Raw genomic sequence first — 13,896 nt, 5'->3', positions numbered from 1 at the left:
GCCAACTCATTCCAATCAAGTAATGGCTGCAGTAGAGGAGAAGAAGAAGAGAGAGAGAGAGAGAAGTGAGAAGTGGTGGGTGAAGCAGATGGGCGCTTCTCCTGTGTGCCCTGGCCGGGAGTTGCCATCCACATGCAGGGCTGACGCTCTACCATTGAGGCAACTGGCAGGGAGAAAATCTTGACTTAAATAACAATTGCAGGGGGTAAGGAGCACAGAAGTTTACGTTCAGATTCACTCATTTTCCCCAAGTGCTGTGCGAAGCTCTGTTGGACAGGGCCTAGGCCTTCGACAGCAGGCCTTTTCTTTCCCACTTTATACTCGGCTTTCACAGGCGGCTCTCTGGGGCCTGGGATGAGCAGTGGGGAGCATCATCCCAAGATGACTCCAATCTCAGCGAAACCTCCTTTGTCTAACACACGCTCTGGTGTCTCGAGCCCAGTTGGCTCTGGAGCACAATAAATATTTAACGAGTGCCATGTGGTTGGTGGAGGTGTACACACAGATTCTGGTGCTGTATCTTGGGGCCAGTATAAGTGGCCAAGTAACGGAGGCATAGGCGGTCCAGCGTCCATCACTGCCAGGGTCCACCTGAACTTTCAGATTTGTGGAACCGCCTTTCGGCCCTTAGGTCCGGTGAGGGAGAAAGACAGAGTACAGACAGACGCCAGACGCCGACCCCAGGGGAGAGGCCACAGGAGCAGAGCAAAGCCACACTGCCCAGGGCAGGGGACTTCTCAGAGGGGTGCAGGGACACTTCGGCCAGAGGATGCTCCCGTCTTCACTGTGGAGTCCTGGCCCCTCCTCCCCGCCACACGCTTTCCCTGACCTCATGATCTGCTAGGGACAGGATTAATAGTTCCCTAAGCGCGCAGCTCTCAAGGATTTTAATTACAGTTTTGACTCTCTGCAAGCGACCCAGAGACCCCCCGTCTGTGACGGGCGCTCACAGATTGGACCCAGGTCCCCTGAGGTTCGGAGCTGTCCCCCGAGTGGGTCTGTCAGCTGCTCTGCGCTGCCGTCCCCAGCTTTGAGCACACAGAGGCTCTCATGAAGAATTTACAGGGTTACTCAGTTTAGTTACACTGCTGCATTTTATGGTTTGCGTTTATGTTATGGTATTGAGGTATTTGGGGTTTATGAAGGGCTTGGGAGGCGCTCCTCATCACTGAACAGTTTCTATGCTGAATAAGAGAAACACCCATTCACGTCTCAGGGCGTGAAGGGCGGCAGGAGCCCCGGGCCCGTATCCATCGCGCACAGAGGTCACTCGTCCTCGCCCAGGGTGGCTGCTGGCCGGGCGTGTTACTGAACGGGCCCCGGGCATCCCAAGGTTGAGACCCGAGACCGTGTTCTCTCAGTGACTCCCCTGTCCTCCGAACTCCCCCTCAGGTGACGTGGAGAAAGCCGTGACCGAGCTGATCATCGACTTTGACACGAGCACTGAGGAGGAGGGCCCCTACGAGGCGCTGTACAACGCCGTCTCCTGCCACTCGCTGGACAGCGTGGCCAGCGGGCGCTCCTCCGACCGGGACTGCGTGAGCAGGGAGGCTGAGGCCACGGGCGTGGAAGCTGCCGGAGTGAGGCCGGTACGTGGCCTGGGCCCTCGGCAGAGTGGGGGTAGGGGCATGGCCCCTCGCTGTCCGGGCCATGCCATGTGTCCGTCTCTGTTACCGTGCTTAAACTGCACAGGTCATGTTGAGGTCGAATTTTGTTTTTTCTGATTTCAGTAAACCTTATTTGCCTCTTTTCTTTCTGAAGTAAGAAGCAGGGAGGCAAACAAGACTCTCACATGCGCCCAACCAGGATCCACTCGGCATGCCCACCAGGGGGCGATGCTCTGCCCATCTGGGGCGTTGTTCCCCTGCAACAGGAGCCATTCTAGCTCCTGAGGCGGAGGCCATGGAGCCATCCTCAGTGCCCGGGTCAATTTTGCTCCAGTGGAGCCTTGGCTGCAGGAGGGGAAGAGAGAGACAGAAAGGAGAGGGTTAAGGGTGGAGAAGCAGATGGACGCTTCTCCTGTGTGCCCTGGTCGGGAATCAAACCTGGGACATCCACACACCAGGCTGACGCTCTACCATTGAGCCAACCGGCCAGGGCCCTGTTTGCCTCTTTTTATTTCTGTTTGGCCTTAATGCGGCTGCTGCAGTGTGTGGGGCCCCTGCTGTCTATGTAGCCTGCTTTCTCCCTGGAGAGCGGTTCCGACGGACAGAACTCGCTGAGATAAGTTCCTGTGCACCCTGGGTGCGTGCTCACCTCCCCCCGCGCTCAGAGAGTCGCCCTTTGGGCTGGATGGGTGTCTGCATTCAGCAGGTGGTGGCTAGGTTGAATCAGACACCACATGTAACTACTAGTGTGTGACATTTGTTTTCCTCAGTTACAAACTGTCCCGCCACTGAAATGGTAACACGAGGACAGCCCTTAATTTTTCCTTCTCAGGGGCCACCTTTCTGTCTCGCTGCTCCTGTGTCCGGTACCGGGTTCTGTTCTGCCCTCGTACGTTGTTCTCTAGCCTGCCCCCCCCCATTCGTCCTGGGCTTTTACGGGGGTCGCGGGTTGGGCGGAGGCCTAAGCCTGATTCAGTGGGCCCACTGAGCCTCCTCCCTGCATTTCCAGGACAGTAATGTGAGGCTTTTCCCACACTGACCACTGCTCCGACGGGCCCCGGGGCCGTCCCGCCTTGAGGCCTAGTTTCACGCGCACTCACTTCCTCCTGCCGGCGTCTCCCTCTGGGCTGAATCTGGCTTAGGGCATGTTCGTGATCTTCTGGCTGCGAGGTGATCCTGGGGTGTTTGAGGTGTGCCCCGGGAGGGGCCTGCTGGTTCCTGGTGTTCTTCTGTGTGAGGCTCCTTGCCCTGCCCCAGTACAGACCCCTCACTTCAGTACAGACTTCGGAAAGGCCGGCCAGTGTTGTGGTCGCCCAGCAGGGAGGGCGAGATCAAGGGCCGTGGTAAAACTTGTGAACAGTGAAGGCAAGCGCCTGTGCTGAGCACCGGGAACGCCGTCGCTCTGCAGACAGAGCGGGGTGTGTGTGTGTCACTTTGTTCACTGTTAGCTACAAATGCCTTAAGCAAATCCACCTGTGCAGGGAGGCGTTGCTCTCCGTGGTATTTACAGGGGATGCCCAGTAGAGGGAGCTGGAGGCTCTGCGAGAAGATCGAGGGCTGCTGGAGGAGGCTTTGAGGAGCCAAGCTCCTGTGGGGCCTGGCCTCCGGTTGGCAGTCCCTTTGTTCCACGCTCGTCTGGAAACCCAGCCTCCGTGGTCCTTCCCTGTAGAAACGGATGTGTCTGGGGCTCACGCTTTGCCGTTTGCATCTGCACATGCTGTGGCCGTGCCGCCCGCCCGGCCCTCGGTCATTCCCCACAGCAGCAGGGGGACTGCTGTACATCTCGTGCACTCAGTGGACGGGGTATATCCATCAGCACCGCACGTCCAGGCCCGGGGCCAAAGCTGTGACGTTAGGAAAAAAGAGCATCATGCCTCTCTTTGCTGCCAGCGTCCCTGGTGTCCCTGCTTCTACAAAAGGCTTTCGTGTTGTTCTTTACGGGCTCCTGCAGGGCGCGGGGCCTCCTAGGCGGGCCCTTTGTTGTTGTTCTTCCTCCGGTGTTGGCGTCCCACGGCTGGAGAACTGGTGTGGGCTCTGGGCCTGCTGCTTTTGCTGTTCCTTCCTCACAAGGTGGCACCTCTGGAACAGGGTGGGGGGGACTTAGTGGAGGTCTCGTCTGGATGGCTTTGTTCGGCTTGAATGGGGGAACCTGTGTTGAAGCTGTTGCCTCTTCCTCCGGACCAGGGAGCTCTGGGATAGAAACAGTGTTGCAAGTACTGCTGGGACAGTGGCTGAACCCAGCAAGCCCTGGGATAGAAACAGTGTTGCAAGTACTGCTGGGACAGTGGCTAACCCAGCAAGCCCTGGGATAGAAACAGTGTTGCAAGTACTGCTGGGACAGTGGCTAACCCAGCAAGCCCTGGGATAGAAACAGTGTTGCAAGTACTGCTGGGACAGTGGCTAACCCAGCAAGCCCTGGGATAGAAACAGTGTTGCAAGTACTGCTGGGACAGTGGCTAACCCAGCAAGCCCTGGGATAGAAACAGTGTTGCAAGTACTGCTGGTACAGTGGCTAACCCAGCAAGCCCTGGGATAGAAACAGTGTTGCAAGTACTTCTGGGACAGTGGCTAACCTAGCAAGCCCTGGGATAGAAACAGTGTTGCAAGTACTTCTGGGACAGTGGCTAACCCAGCAAGCCCTGGGATAGAAACAGTGTTGCAAGTACTTCTGGGACAGTGGCTAACCCAGCAAGCCCTGGGATAGAAACAGTGTTGCAAGTACTGCTGGGACAGTGGCTAACCCAGCAAGCCCTGGGATAGAAACAGTGTTGCAAGTACTGCTGGGACAGTGGCTAACCTAGCAAGCCCTGGGATAGAAACAGTGTTGCAAGTACTGCTGGGACAGTGGCTAACCTAGCAAGCCCTGGGATAGAAACAGTGTTGCAAGTACTGCTGGGACAGTGGCTAACCTAGCCAGCTCTGGGATAGAAACAGTGTTGCAAGTACTTCTGGGACAGTGGCTAACCTAGCAAGCCCTGGGATAGAAACAGTGTTGCAAGTACTGCTGGGACAGTGGCTAACCTAGCAAGCTCTGGGATAGAAACAGTGTTGCAAGTACTGCTGGGACAGTGGCAACCCAGCAAGCCCTGGGATAGAAACAGTGTTACAAGTACGGGGGCACAGTGGCAACCCAGCAAGCCCTGGGATAGAAACAGTGTTGCAAGTACTGCTGGGACAATGGCTAACCCAGCAAGCCCTGGGATAGAAACAGTGTTGCAAGTACTGCTGGGACAGTGGCTAACCTAGCAAGCTCTGGGATAGAAACAGTGTTGCAAGTACGGGGGCACAGTGGCAACTGCTCTGCAGCGTTCTCTCACAGGAGGTCATTCTGTGTGTCCCCAGGGCAGGGCTGGCAAATGGGGGCCACAAACAGCTGCCTCTTTCAGCAAATAAAGTTTTATTGGAACGTAGGCACGCCCACTCGTTTCCAGATATTCCGTGGCTGCTTTTGTACCGCGCTGGCAGAGTTGACGGCAGAACCTAAAGTATTCATTCATCCCCTGGCCCTTTTTTTTTTTTTTTTTTAACTGGCATGCTTTTATTTTATTTTATTTATTTTATTTATTTTAAAGGAACAGAGAGTCAGAGAGAGGGATAGATAGGGTCAGACAGGAATGGAGAGAGATAAGAAGCATCAATCATCAGTTTTTCGTTGCAAGATCTTAGTTGTTTATTGATTGCTTTCTCATATGTGCCTTGATTGTGGGCCTTCAGCAGACCGAGTAACCCCTTGCTCGAGCCAGCGACCTTGAGTTTAAGCTGGTGAGCTTTTTGCTCAAGCCAGATAAGCCCGTGCTCAAGCTGGTGACCTCGGAGTCTCTTACCTGGGTCCTCCGCATCTCAGTCTGACGCTCTATCCACTGCGCCACCGCCTGGTCAGGCTCCCTGGTCCTTTAAGAAACAGCTTGCCAACCCCTTTCCCAGGGCAGAGAACGGACAGGTATTATTTATAAAAATGGGCTGAGATGAAATAGGGTTTTCATATGCTAATGATACATAATAGTAATCATGGAAGGAGGTGGGGGAGGACCAGAGACCACTGTGAGCTTTTGCCCAGAAACAGACGGCCTCTGTTGGGCAAACAAGGGTGTTAGGTGTGCTCGCTGGTGCACTGGCTACAAGCACTCTGCCCGATTACTGCGCGAGCCCGTGGCAGAGGCACATGCGCATGGCCTACGTAAGGCTACGGGTGCTCGCATTCGGAAGGGATTGTGGGTGGCGAATTGGAGATTGCCTGCCCGCCACTGTGAGGGACCATTCTTTTTGTTTCTTTGCCTGAGAAGTGGTTTCCCCTGCCTGTGGGCTCGTCAGCCATTGCGGGAATTTATTAAACAGAACGGCCCAATGCTTTCTGGCTCCGCAGTTCCTCTACTGTCTGCCCGAATCGGATGTGGCCCTGCCTGGCCTTGGCCACCGGCGTCCCAGCCCCCGAGTGCTGACAGGAGGGGCCGTCTCTGTCCTCTGTCACTGCCCTCCTCGCTTCCCTGTGACTGTGGGTAGAGCTTGGACATGTGTTCCTCGCACTCGCTCTCACCTCCTTTCAGAGCAGACAGGAAGTCCAGCCGCGGGCCTTCCCGGGCTGCAGTCTGTCGGACGGCATCGCGAAGGGCGCGATCTGACCGCCACCTTGTGGTGGGCACTGGTCTCATGTGGGTGAGGTGAGGACAGGCGAACAGGCTCTGTGGTCGCTGCGGGAACCGTCCTCAGGCGGGCACACCATTGCGGTGCTTGTGTGCGGGGTCCCGTGTCTGTGCGGGCACACCGTTGCGGTGCTTGTGTGCGGGGTCCCGTGTCTGTGCGGGCACACCGTTGCGGTGCTTGTGTGCGGGGTCCCGTGTCTGTGCGGGCACACCGTTGCGGTGCTTGTGTGCGGGGTCCCGTGTCTGTGCGGGCACACCGTTGCGGTGCTTGTGTGCGGGGTCCCGTGTCTGTGCGGGCACAAACCGTGAGTGTGGTTTCTCCGGACTCTACACGATTCTTGTTCATGTTCAAGGATTAAGGTCAGAGTAACCCAGAAAGTCAGATACCTGAAGGAAAGAGCTAACAGAATGCTTGCTTTTCTCTTGTGCAGCGGGAACGCCCGCCGCCTCCAGCGAAGCCGCCGCCTGACGAGGAGGAGGAGGAAGACCGCAGGGACAGAGACAAGAAGCGCTTCCCCCTGACGGCCTTGGAGGTGAGGGCCGGGCACGTTCCCACCCCTGCGCACGCCTGGCGGGGCCTCCGTGCGCGCACAGAAGACTTGGCTCTCTCATGCTGCACCTCCTCCTGGGACTAGAACACCCGTGCTGCGTGTCTCAGTGACCTGGAGTGAGACCCCTCAGACCCACTCGGAGGCACTCGGCCAGGCGGCCCAGTGGCGCCCTCTAGAGGACGGGCCGCTCGTGGCCCCCTCGCCCTGGGCTGCGCCACGCCACCCACATGTCTTCTCCTGACTCCGGGGGCAGCAGTCCTCTTTGCTTTTGCACCTGCCTTGTCTTCTGATCTGCAATCTAGAGACCCCCCCCGGTCCCTGTTCCCTGGACTGTCACGCGAGTAGGCTCTGATGGTTGGCCCCGCCCAGCTTATTTCTGTGTCTGCACCAGGACCGGCGTGGAGAGGTGGCGGACTCGGGAGAGAAAGGGGGTGCAGGGGAGCAGAGACAAGAATAGTCCACCTCTGTATAAGAAGTACCATCACGGGGTGAATAGTGTGGTCTTCTCACTGAGATTTTTCAGGAAAATCACATTTTCTTTGACCTTTCACTTCCCAAGTGCTCCTGTGGCACTTACCATTCAAAGAGTGTTTATTATTTACTGAAAATATTACATAGCTTCAATAGCCTGTTTTGTAGCTTGTTCAGTGCCCTGTTCTCCCATTTAAAAATCAGCCAATGTAAACTAGTCACAGGGGTCTCATTATGCCCAGAAGTAGGAGTCCATGTTTTTACAGTACTGTCACGGACCAGCCAGTGAAACGGGTTCTTTTGTTTAATACAAACACCTAGAACCATAAAGATGGCTTCAGTTGAACGAAATGTATAAATGCAAGGAAGGCCTTCTAAGAATGTAAGTCGGTGTTGGAGAGAGGAGGCGATTTCCATGCTACGTACAAATTCTGTCCTCATTTCTTCCAATCTCTTAATTGCTGGATGTTAATGATCACGTCCCTACTAAGGGGTCTCTGCAGTGCCAGCCTGCAGGGTCCAAGCACAGTGGAGCGGACACGGGGCACGTCTTCCCGTGGAGACTGGCCTGTGCCTCCCTCCCTGCGAGGGGCACCCTGGGGACGTGGGGCCTGTTCCGCTGGGGCTGGGTCCCTGTAAGTGCCTGTGCCGCCTCTTTGACAAGGACTTGGATTGGTTCCTGATGCCCACGGTAAGGGCAAGGACCTTAAAGAAGTCCTGGGTAATCGGGACTTTCTCTCCTCCCAAGACTTGGAGGAGCAGACGGTTTGGCAGTAACACAGTGCCGAGGTGGGGCAGTCTCCACGTTGCTGTTCCAGACGGGAGGCCCCCCGAGTCGCACCTAGGACTCGCTTGGGCAGAGCCGGAGGTCCGGGGTCAGTCAGACCAGCAGAGTCAGTGCTTGGAAGACCGGGAGAACCCTGGGGCTGCTTTCCTAGTGGTGACTCTAAGTCCGTGACTAGGGAGGCGATGTGGTCTGGGTCATCGGCCTTTTAACGATCAAGGCACGGTCTCCTTGCCGTTGTCTGAACTAATACGTAGGTCTTCTCCAGAGGTGGGCTTTCCGCTTTGTTTAGTTTGGCTGTAGTCTTCACCGTCTTTATTTCTTATACTCGCAAAGCTTTGCTACCCTGAACCTCATCTCCTGGGAGGCAGTGACTTCATCCAAGTTTAGACAGTTGTGCCTGGCCAGCAGTCTGTCCCAACGTCTGTGTCCTGTTCCTGAGACTTGTCATTGTCAGGTGACCTGTGGAAGCCTTTAAGGGAAGCTGGGCAGACCTGGCCCCAGGAGAGCTTCTCAGGGCAGTGAGCAGATCGTGAAACTAGTCACATACACACCTAACCCGTGTGCACATGCACACGCTGTGGGTGTCTGTGCCCCACCAGGTGGCTGCCTGCCGGCCACCCCGGGCCATCCGTGCACTTCCCTGTGCCCACGTGTGTTCATGCAGAGGTGTGGCTGCTCTGGTGCTTCTTCCCAGAAAGCTGCCCACACCCACCCGGCCATTCCGTTGGTCACAGTTTGGTGGTCATAGCTTTTCTTTGCAGCAAAAATGTTACTTCCCATAAAGCATTAGAATATGTAGGGTTTTTTTTGGGGGGGGTGAGGGGGGGCTTTGATTATTACCAGCCTTGGGGAAGTGGAGAAAAAGATTAAGTAGTAACTTAGTAAAGAGCAGAATCCTGGCCCTGGCCGGTTAGTTCAGTGCATAGAGTGGCAGCCCAGCATGCGGACGTCCCGGGCTGTTTGATTCCCAGTCAGGGCACATATGAGAAGCGACCGTCTGCTTCCCCTCCCTCTTCCCCTCCTCTCTCTCTCTCTCTCTCTCTCTCTCTCTCTCTCTCTCTCCCTCCCTCCCTCCCTCCCTCCCCCTCTTGCAGCCAGTGGCTCAGTTGGTTCAAACGTCGGCCCCGGATGCTGAGAATAGCTCGGTTGATTCACGCATCAGCCCCAGATGGGGGTTGCTGGGTGGATCCCGGTTGGGGTGCATGCAGGAGTCTGTCTCACTGTCTCCCCTCCTCTCGCTTAAAAAAATAGAAAACAGAATCCTTTCTGATGACAGACAGTTCTTGCCATATTCACTGTGTCACAGAGCTTCTCGATTGGGAGCTAGGAAGGCTCGAAGGAAGGCAGTTTAGTGTTTTGTTGTGAAATTTTAATCCCATAGCTGACAGGGACCAGGACAAAGCAAAATGTATACCCTGCTAGTGGCCTGCTTATGCGTGGGGACTGTCAGACGTCTGAAGGAGGGAGAGTTCCAGACTGGACGGGGTCTCACACCTCCCAGAACGAAGGGCACAGCTTGGTCCAGAACCAGAGGCAGTGGTCTTGACGGCCCCAGCTCTGCGGGAGCTTTCTGTGTGACCGTGGGCCGGTCCCTAGGCCTCTCTGGGGGCCGGCTTTTCACCTGCAGAATGAAAGAGCTGGCACTCGGGGCTCTCCAGCTGTGACTGACAGCAGGGTCCCTTCCAGCTCTGACATTTGCTGGCTCTCTGCTCCTAGTCACCATGCACAAAGCCACAGGCATGGAGTGGACGCAGGTCCGTGGGCCCGATGGCCAGACGGTCGTCGTGAGCCCTGTCCCGCTTGGGAAGGAAGGCCCGGCGCCCCGGCTGTCGGGTCCCTCGGAGCCCCGCCGTGGGCAGAGCACACAGAGTCGGACATCCAGGCTCTGCCTCCGTGGCGGCTGGGGGTGTGCGGACCTGCAGCCACGCCCTCCTGCCTGTGCGGCCTGTGGTGGTGATGCTCAGTGAACCGCTCAGTGGCCCCTTTGTCCCCTTGAACTGTGTTCCTGTGACAAGGTGGAGGAGTAGGCAATGCAGCAGAGGGCTCCTCGCAGTGAAACAGCCTTCAGCTCCGGGGGTGGGGGGTGGGGGCTCCCAGCACGTGGCGCCCCTGCTGTGCCCGCTGCTGGGCTGCAGCCTCGTTAACCTGCGGGAGCGGCTGCCTCGCTTATCCGCGGCCACGAGGCTCCTCGCTGTCCCCTCAGCCCTGACAGGGGCCACAGCAAGCGGCGCCCCCGCGGGGCTTCGCTGTGACACCCCACAGACCCCATCCGCCCCCGCGGGGCTCCGCTGTGACACCCCACAGACCCCATCCGCCCCCGCGGGGCTCCGCTGTGACACCCCACAGACCCCATCCGCCCCCGCGGGGCTCCGCTGTGACACCCCACAGACCCCATCCGCCCCCGCGGGGCTTCGCTGTGACACCCCACAGACCCCATCCGCCCCCGCGGGGCTCCGCTGTGACACCCCACAGACCCGGTCCGTCCCCAGCGGGGCCACGATGGAAGAGGAGGGGGGCCTGTGTGCGCCAGACAGCGTGTCCTGTCTGGGGAACCGTCCTCGTGGGTGGGTTGGGAGGTCCCCTCTCCCCCTTGCTCACGACGTACTTCTTGTACTTCTTGTCCTGGACAGACGGCTCAAGAAGAGACTGTGCTTTGGTTAGCTGTCCTAACAGCTGGTGTGTGATGGTTCTTAAACGGCCTGGGAAGCTGTTGAATTCTCAGGACCGATGAGCCAGAATCACCCTCTGGTGCCGGGGTCTTGTCCTGTCTCTCGGGGCGGCTGTCGCGCTGACCCCGGTGTTCCTGGCTTGCTCTGAGCTCGGCTACCCCGGCACCGCGACTCGCTGGCCCCCAGGCCCTCCCTCGGCTGACTGGGTCAGTTGGCAGGTGTGGGAGCCAGCGCCGGCCCGGCTTCCTCGGCGACCCGGCTGCCTGGACCAGGGCTTCCTCAGATAGGGCCGCTGCCTCCCTGTTTCCCGAACCAGGACGGGAGGAACGAATTTAAAATTGTGTTCTCATAAACGTGGTAGGAAGCTGGCTTTGGGGAAATGCTTCCTCACAACCCCCAGGGAATAATGGCCCCTGGGAGCAGAGGACCTGCAGAGCGCTTCATCCTGAGTGAATGGCAGTCACTTGGGGTCAGCCAGCGTCATTCCAATCGGCGCTGGGGACAGCGGGGTGGACCCCAGCCTCAGGGGACCCTCTTGCGTGCTGGGAAAGACACGTGGAGGCGGGAAGTGTCGCCCGCAGGAAAGAGATGGTGCGAGCGCGCTGGCGATGGGAGAGGCAGGAGGGGGACCTCGGGTCTCACTCACGTTTATTTAGAAGATAAAATGAGGGAAGAGAAGGGAGTGTGTCGGTCAGAGGTCGCCACGGGGCGAGGTCACCCCGGGGCGAGGCTCAGGTGCATGGTCCAGGAAGGGTGCTGTGATTCCGCGGCCGCCGAGGCCCTGCCTCTCTTCCCTCCTCCTCTCAGACGGAACAGGGGCCAGTCGTCTCGGCTTTGTTCCACGTGAGCTGTTTGGCGTGAACAGTCTGCTGTGTTTCCTCCCTCAGGTCTTGGCCACGAGGCCCCGGGCCCCAGGGAGTGCAGCCAGGGAGGAGGACGAGCACCCCTATGAGCTCCTGTCCACGGCAGAAACAAAGAAGCCGACGTCCGCGGAGGGGAAAACAAAAGGTACGTTTCCCGACAGAAACAGCCCAAAGGGTTTTGAAGGTTTGTGATCTGCGGGGAAGGAGATAACGGTGTTCCCGGCGGACTGAGGGGCGGGGGGTGCCCCGGCCTTCAGTACAGGGGTCGGAGTCGGCGGGCCGCCTTCCCGCAGGTGGGGCAGGGAGGAGGCCGGGTCGGGCTGGGCGTGCCCTGGAGAGGGGCTCTCCTGTCGCGGCAGGATTGACCGGGGGTCTCAGGTCACGGCCCTCAAGCTAGAGCCCTGGGGAAACAGGCCCGACATGCCGTCCCTTTGGGCTCAGGCTGACGGCACTGGCTCTGCCGACACGCCGTCCCTTTGGGCTCAGGCTGACGGCACTGGCTCTGCCGACACGCCGTCCCTTTGGGCTCAGGCTGAAGGCACTGGCTCTGCCGACACGCCGTCCCTTTGGGCTCAGGCTGAAGGCACTGGCTCTGCCGAAACGCCGTCCCTTTGGGCTCAGGCTGACGGCACTGGCTCTGCCGAGTCTGGCCTCAGAGTGAGACGCTCCCGGGGCGGGGCCGGGATTGGCTGCCAGCAGGTAACTGGGGTGCTCTGCCGCCTTGGCCTACTTTCATCGCTGCTGCGAGTGCAGCGTCCTCCGTGAGGATCGGGGCGCTGTGGGACCAGGATCCAGCCGGGCGGCGTGGCCGTGGCCGTGGGCGCAGGCACGGCGGAGATGGGTACCCCTGCCGCTGGTCAGCCCACCCGTGAGCACTCCTCCTGGGGGGGGGGGGAGAGCAGGAAGGGCGGGGCACTTCCCGCTGCGGGGCAGGAACTCGGTGGCCTCTCCTCGCTGCCCAGAGCTCGCAGGGACGGGTCCGTCCCGAGGCATGCGCTGTGCCTCCTTCCAATCCCGAGACAGTCCCTGCTCAGATAAGAGCGGGGGTGCGAGGGGGTGCTCGGCCTGTCAGAAGGGGTGACATGTCACATGTGGGTGACATTGTGGATCTTAATTTTAAAGATTTCTCTCTGGCATGCAGAAACTTTGTGGGCTAAGTTTTGTTTTGGTTTGGTTTGGCTTCCATTTGGAGCTTTTAGAAAAGGGTTATCATTTCAACACAGTAAAATTCACCCTTTTGTGTACAGTTCTGTGAATTTTGACAGCTGTAGTCATTATAACTGCTACCCTGATCGAGAGACAGAACAGTTTAATCACACCAAAACATTCTCAGTGTCCCTTTGGAGTCACTCCTGCGCCCTTCCCTGACCTCTGGCAGCCACTGCTCTGATGTCTGTCCTAGTGATTTTGCCTTTCCCAGAATGTCCTAGAAATGGAGTCACGCAGTGTGAGCCCTGTGAGTCTGGCCCCTTTCCCTCAGCAGGACTCACCAGCGGCTCCTCCGTGGTGCTGCGTGTGTCCGAGAGTCCCTCCTTTTCAGCGCTGAGTAGTGTGCCCTTGTGTGGATGGACCGGCCGCACTTGGTCCGTCTCTAGTTGACAGACATCTGCTTCCTTTACAGTTTGGGAAAATTGCAAAGAAAGCTGTCGTGCACATTTCCGCACAGATTGTTTGTGTTAGCGTAGCTTTATTTCTCCTGGGTGAACACTGGGAATGGGATGACCGCGTCCCAGGTAGATACGTGTCTGCCTTTGTCAGAAACCTCCAAACCACCTTCCAGACTGGTGGTGCCGCTTTGCGCTCCCGTCGGCAGATGTTGTGTGTCCGCCCCAGTGCTTAATGTGGTCAGGTCTCAATATTTCTTCGCTAATAGGTGCAGAGTGCTGTCTCATTGAAGATTTAATTTGCGTTGTCATCAAGACTAAAGGCTTTGACATCTATTAATGTAATTATTTACCATCTTTTTATCTAAAATAAGTGTCTGTTCAAATCTTTTGCCCATTTTTAGAAGTGTGGGTTTTTTTTTAATTATTGAGTTGTATTTTTTTATATCTTTTGGACAAAAGTTCTTTATCAGTTATATGGTTTATATTTTTATTTCCTGAACATTGTCTTCTTTTGAAGAGCAGAGGTTCTTAATTTTGATGAAGTTTAATTGATCCTTTTTTTAATGACTAAGGTCACCCACATATATTTTTTTCCAGAAACGTTACAGCGTTAGGTGTTACATTTACGTCTGTGGTCTTCTTAGAGCTAATTCGTATATGTGGTGTGAGGGATGGGTGGAGAGCCCTGTTTTTGCACACGT

At 57.1% G+C, this 13,896-nt stretch overlaps 1 protein-coding gene across 6 annotated transcripts in view; it reads left to right on the top strand.

Moving 5' to 3' along the window:
- ANKS1A (ankyrin repeat and sterile alpha motif domain containing 1A) overlaps positions 1-13,896 on the top strand; it is a 188,685-nt gene that overhangs the window by 94,142 nt on the left and 80,647 nt on the right. For all 6 annotated transcript variants that reach the window (XM_066359608.1, XM_066359605.1, XM_066359607.1 and 3 more), the window contains 3 exons: positions 1,393-1,589; positions 6,679-6,780; positions 11,613-11,733. In XM_066359608.1, coding sequence (XP_066215705.1) covers positions 1,393-1,589; positions 6,679-6,780; positions 11,613-11,733 — 420 coding nt within the window. The remainder of the gene's footprint in view (positions 1-1,392; positions 1,590-6,678; positions 6,781-11,612; positions 11,734-13,896) is intronic.

This window comes from Saccopteryx leptura, chromosome 1, assembly GCF_036850995.1.
Source record: "Saccopteryx leptura isolate mSacLep1 chromosome 1, mSacLep1_pri_phased_curated, whole genome shotgun sequence".
Classification (NCBI taxonomy): Eukaryota; Metazoa; Chordata; class Mammalia; order Chiroptera; family Emballonuridae; genus Saccopteryx; species Saccopteryx leptura.
The sequence above is the reverse complement of the archived record's forward strand: the minus strand, read 5'-3'. Positions and strand labels throughout refer to the sequence as shown.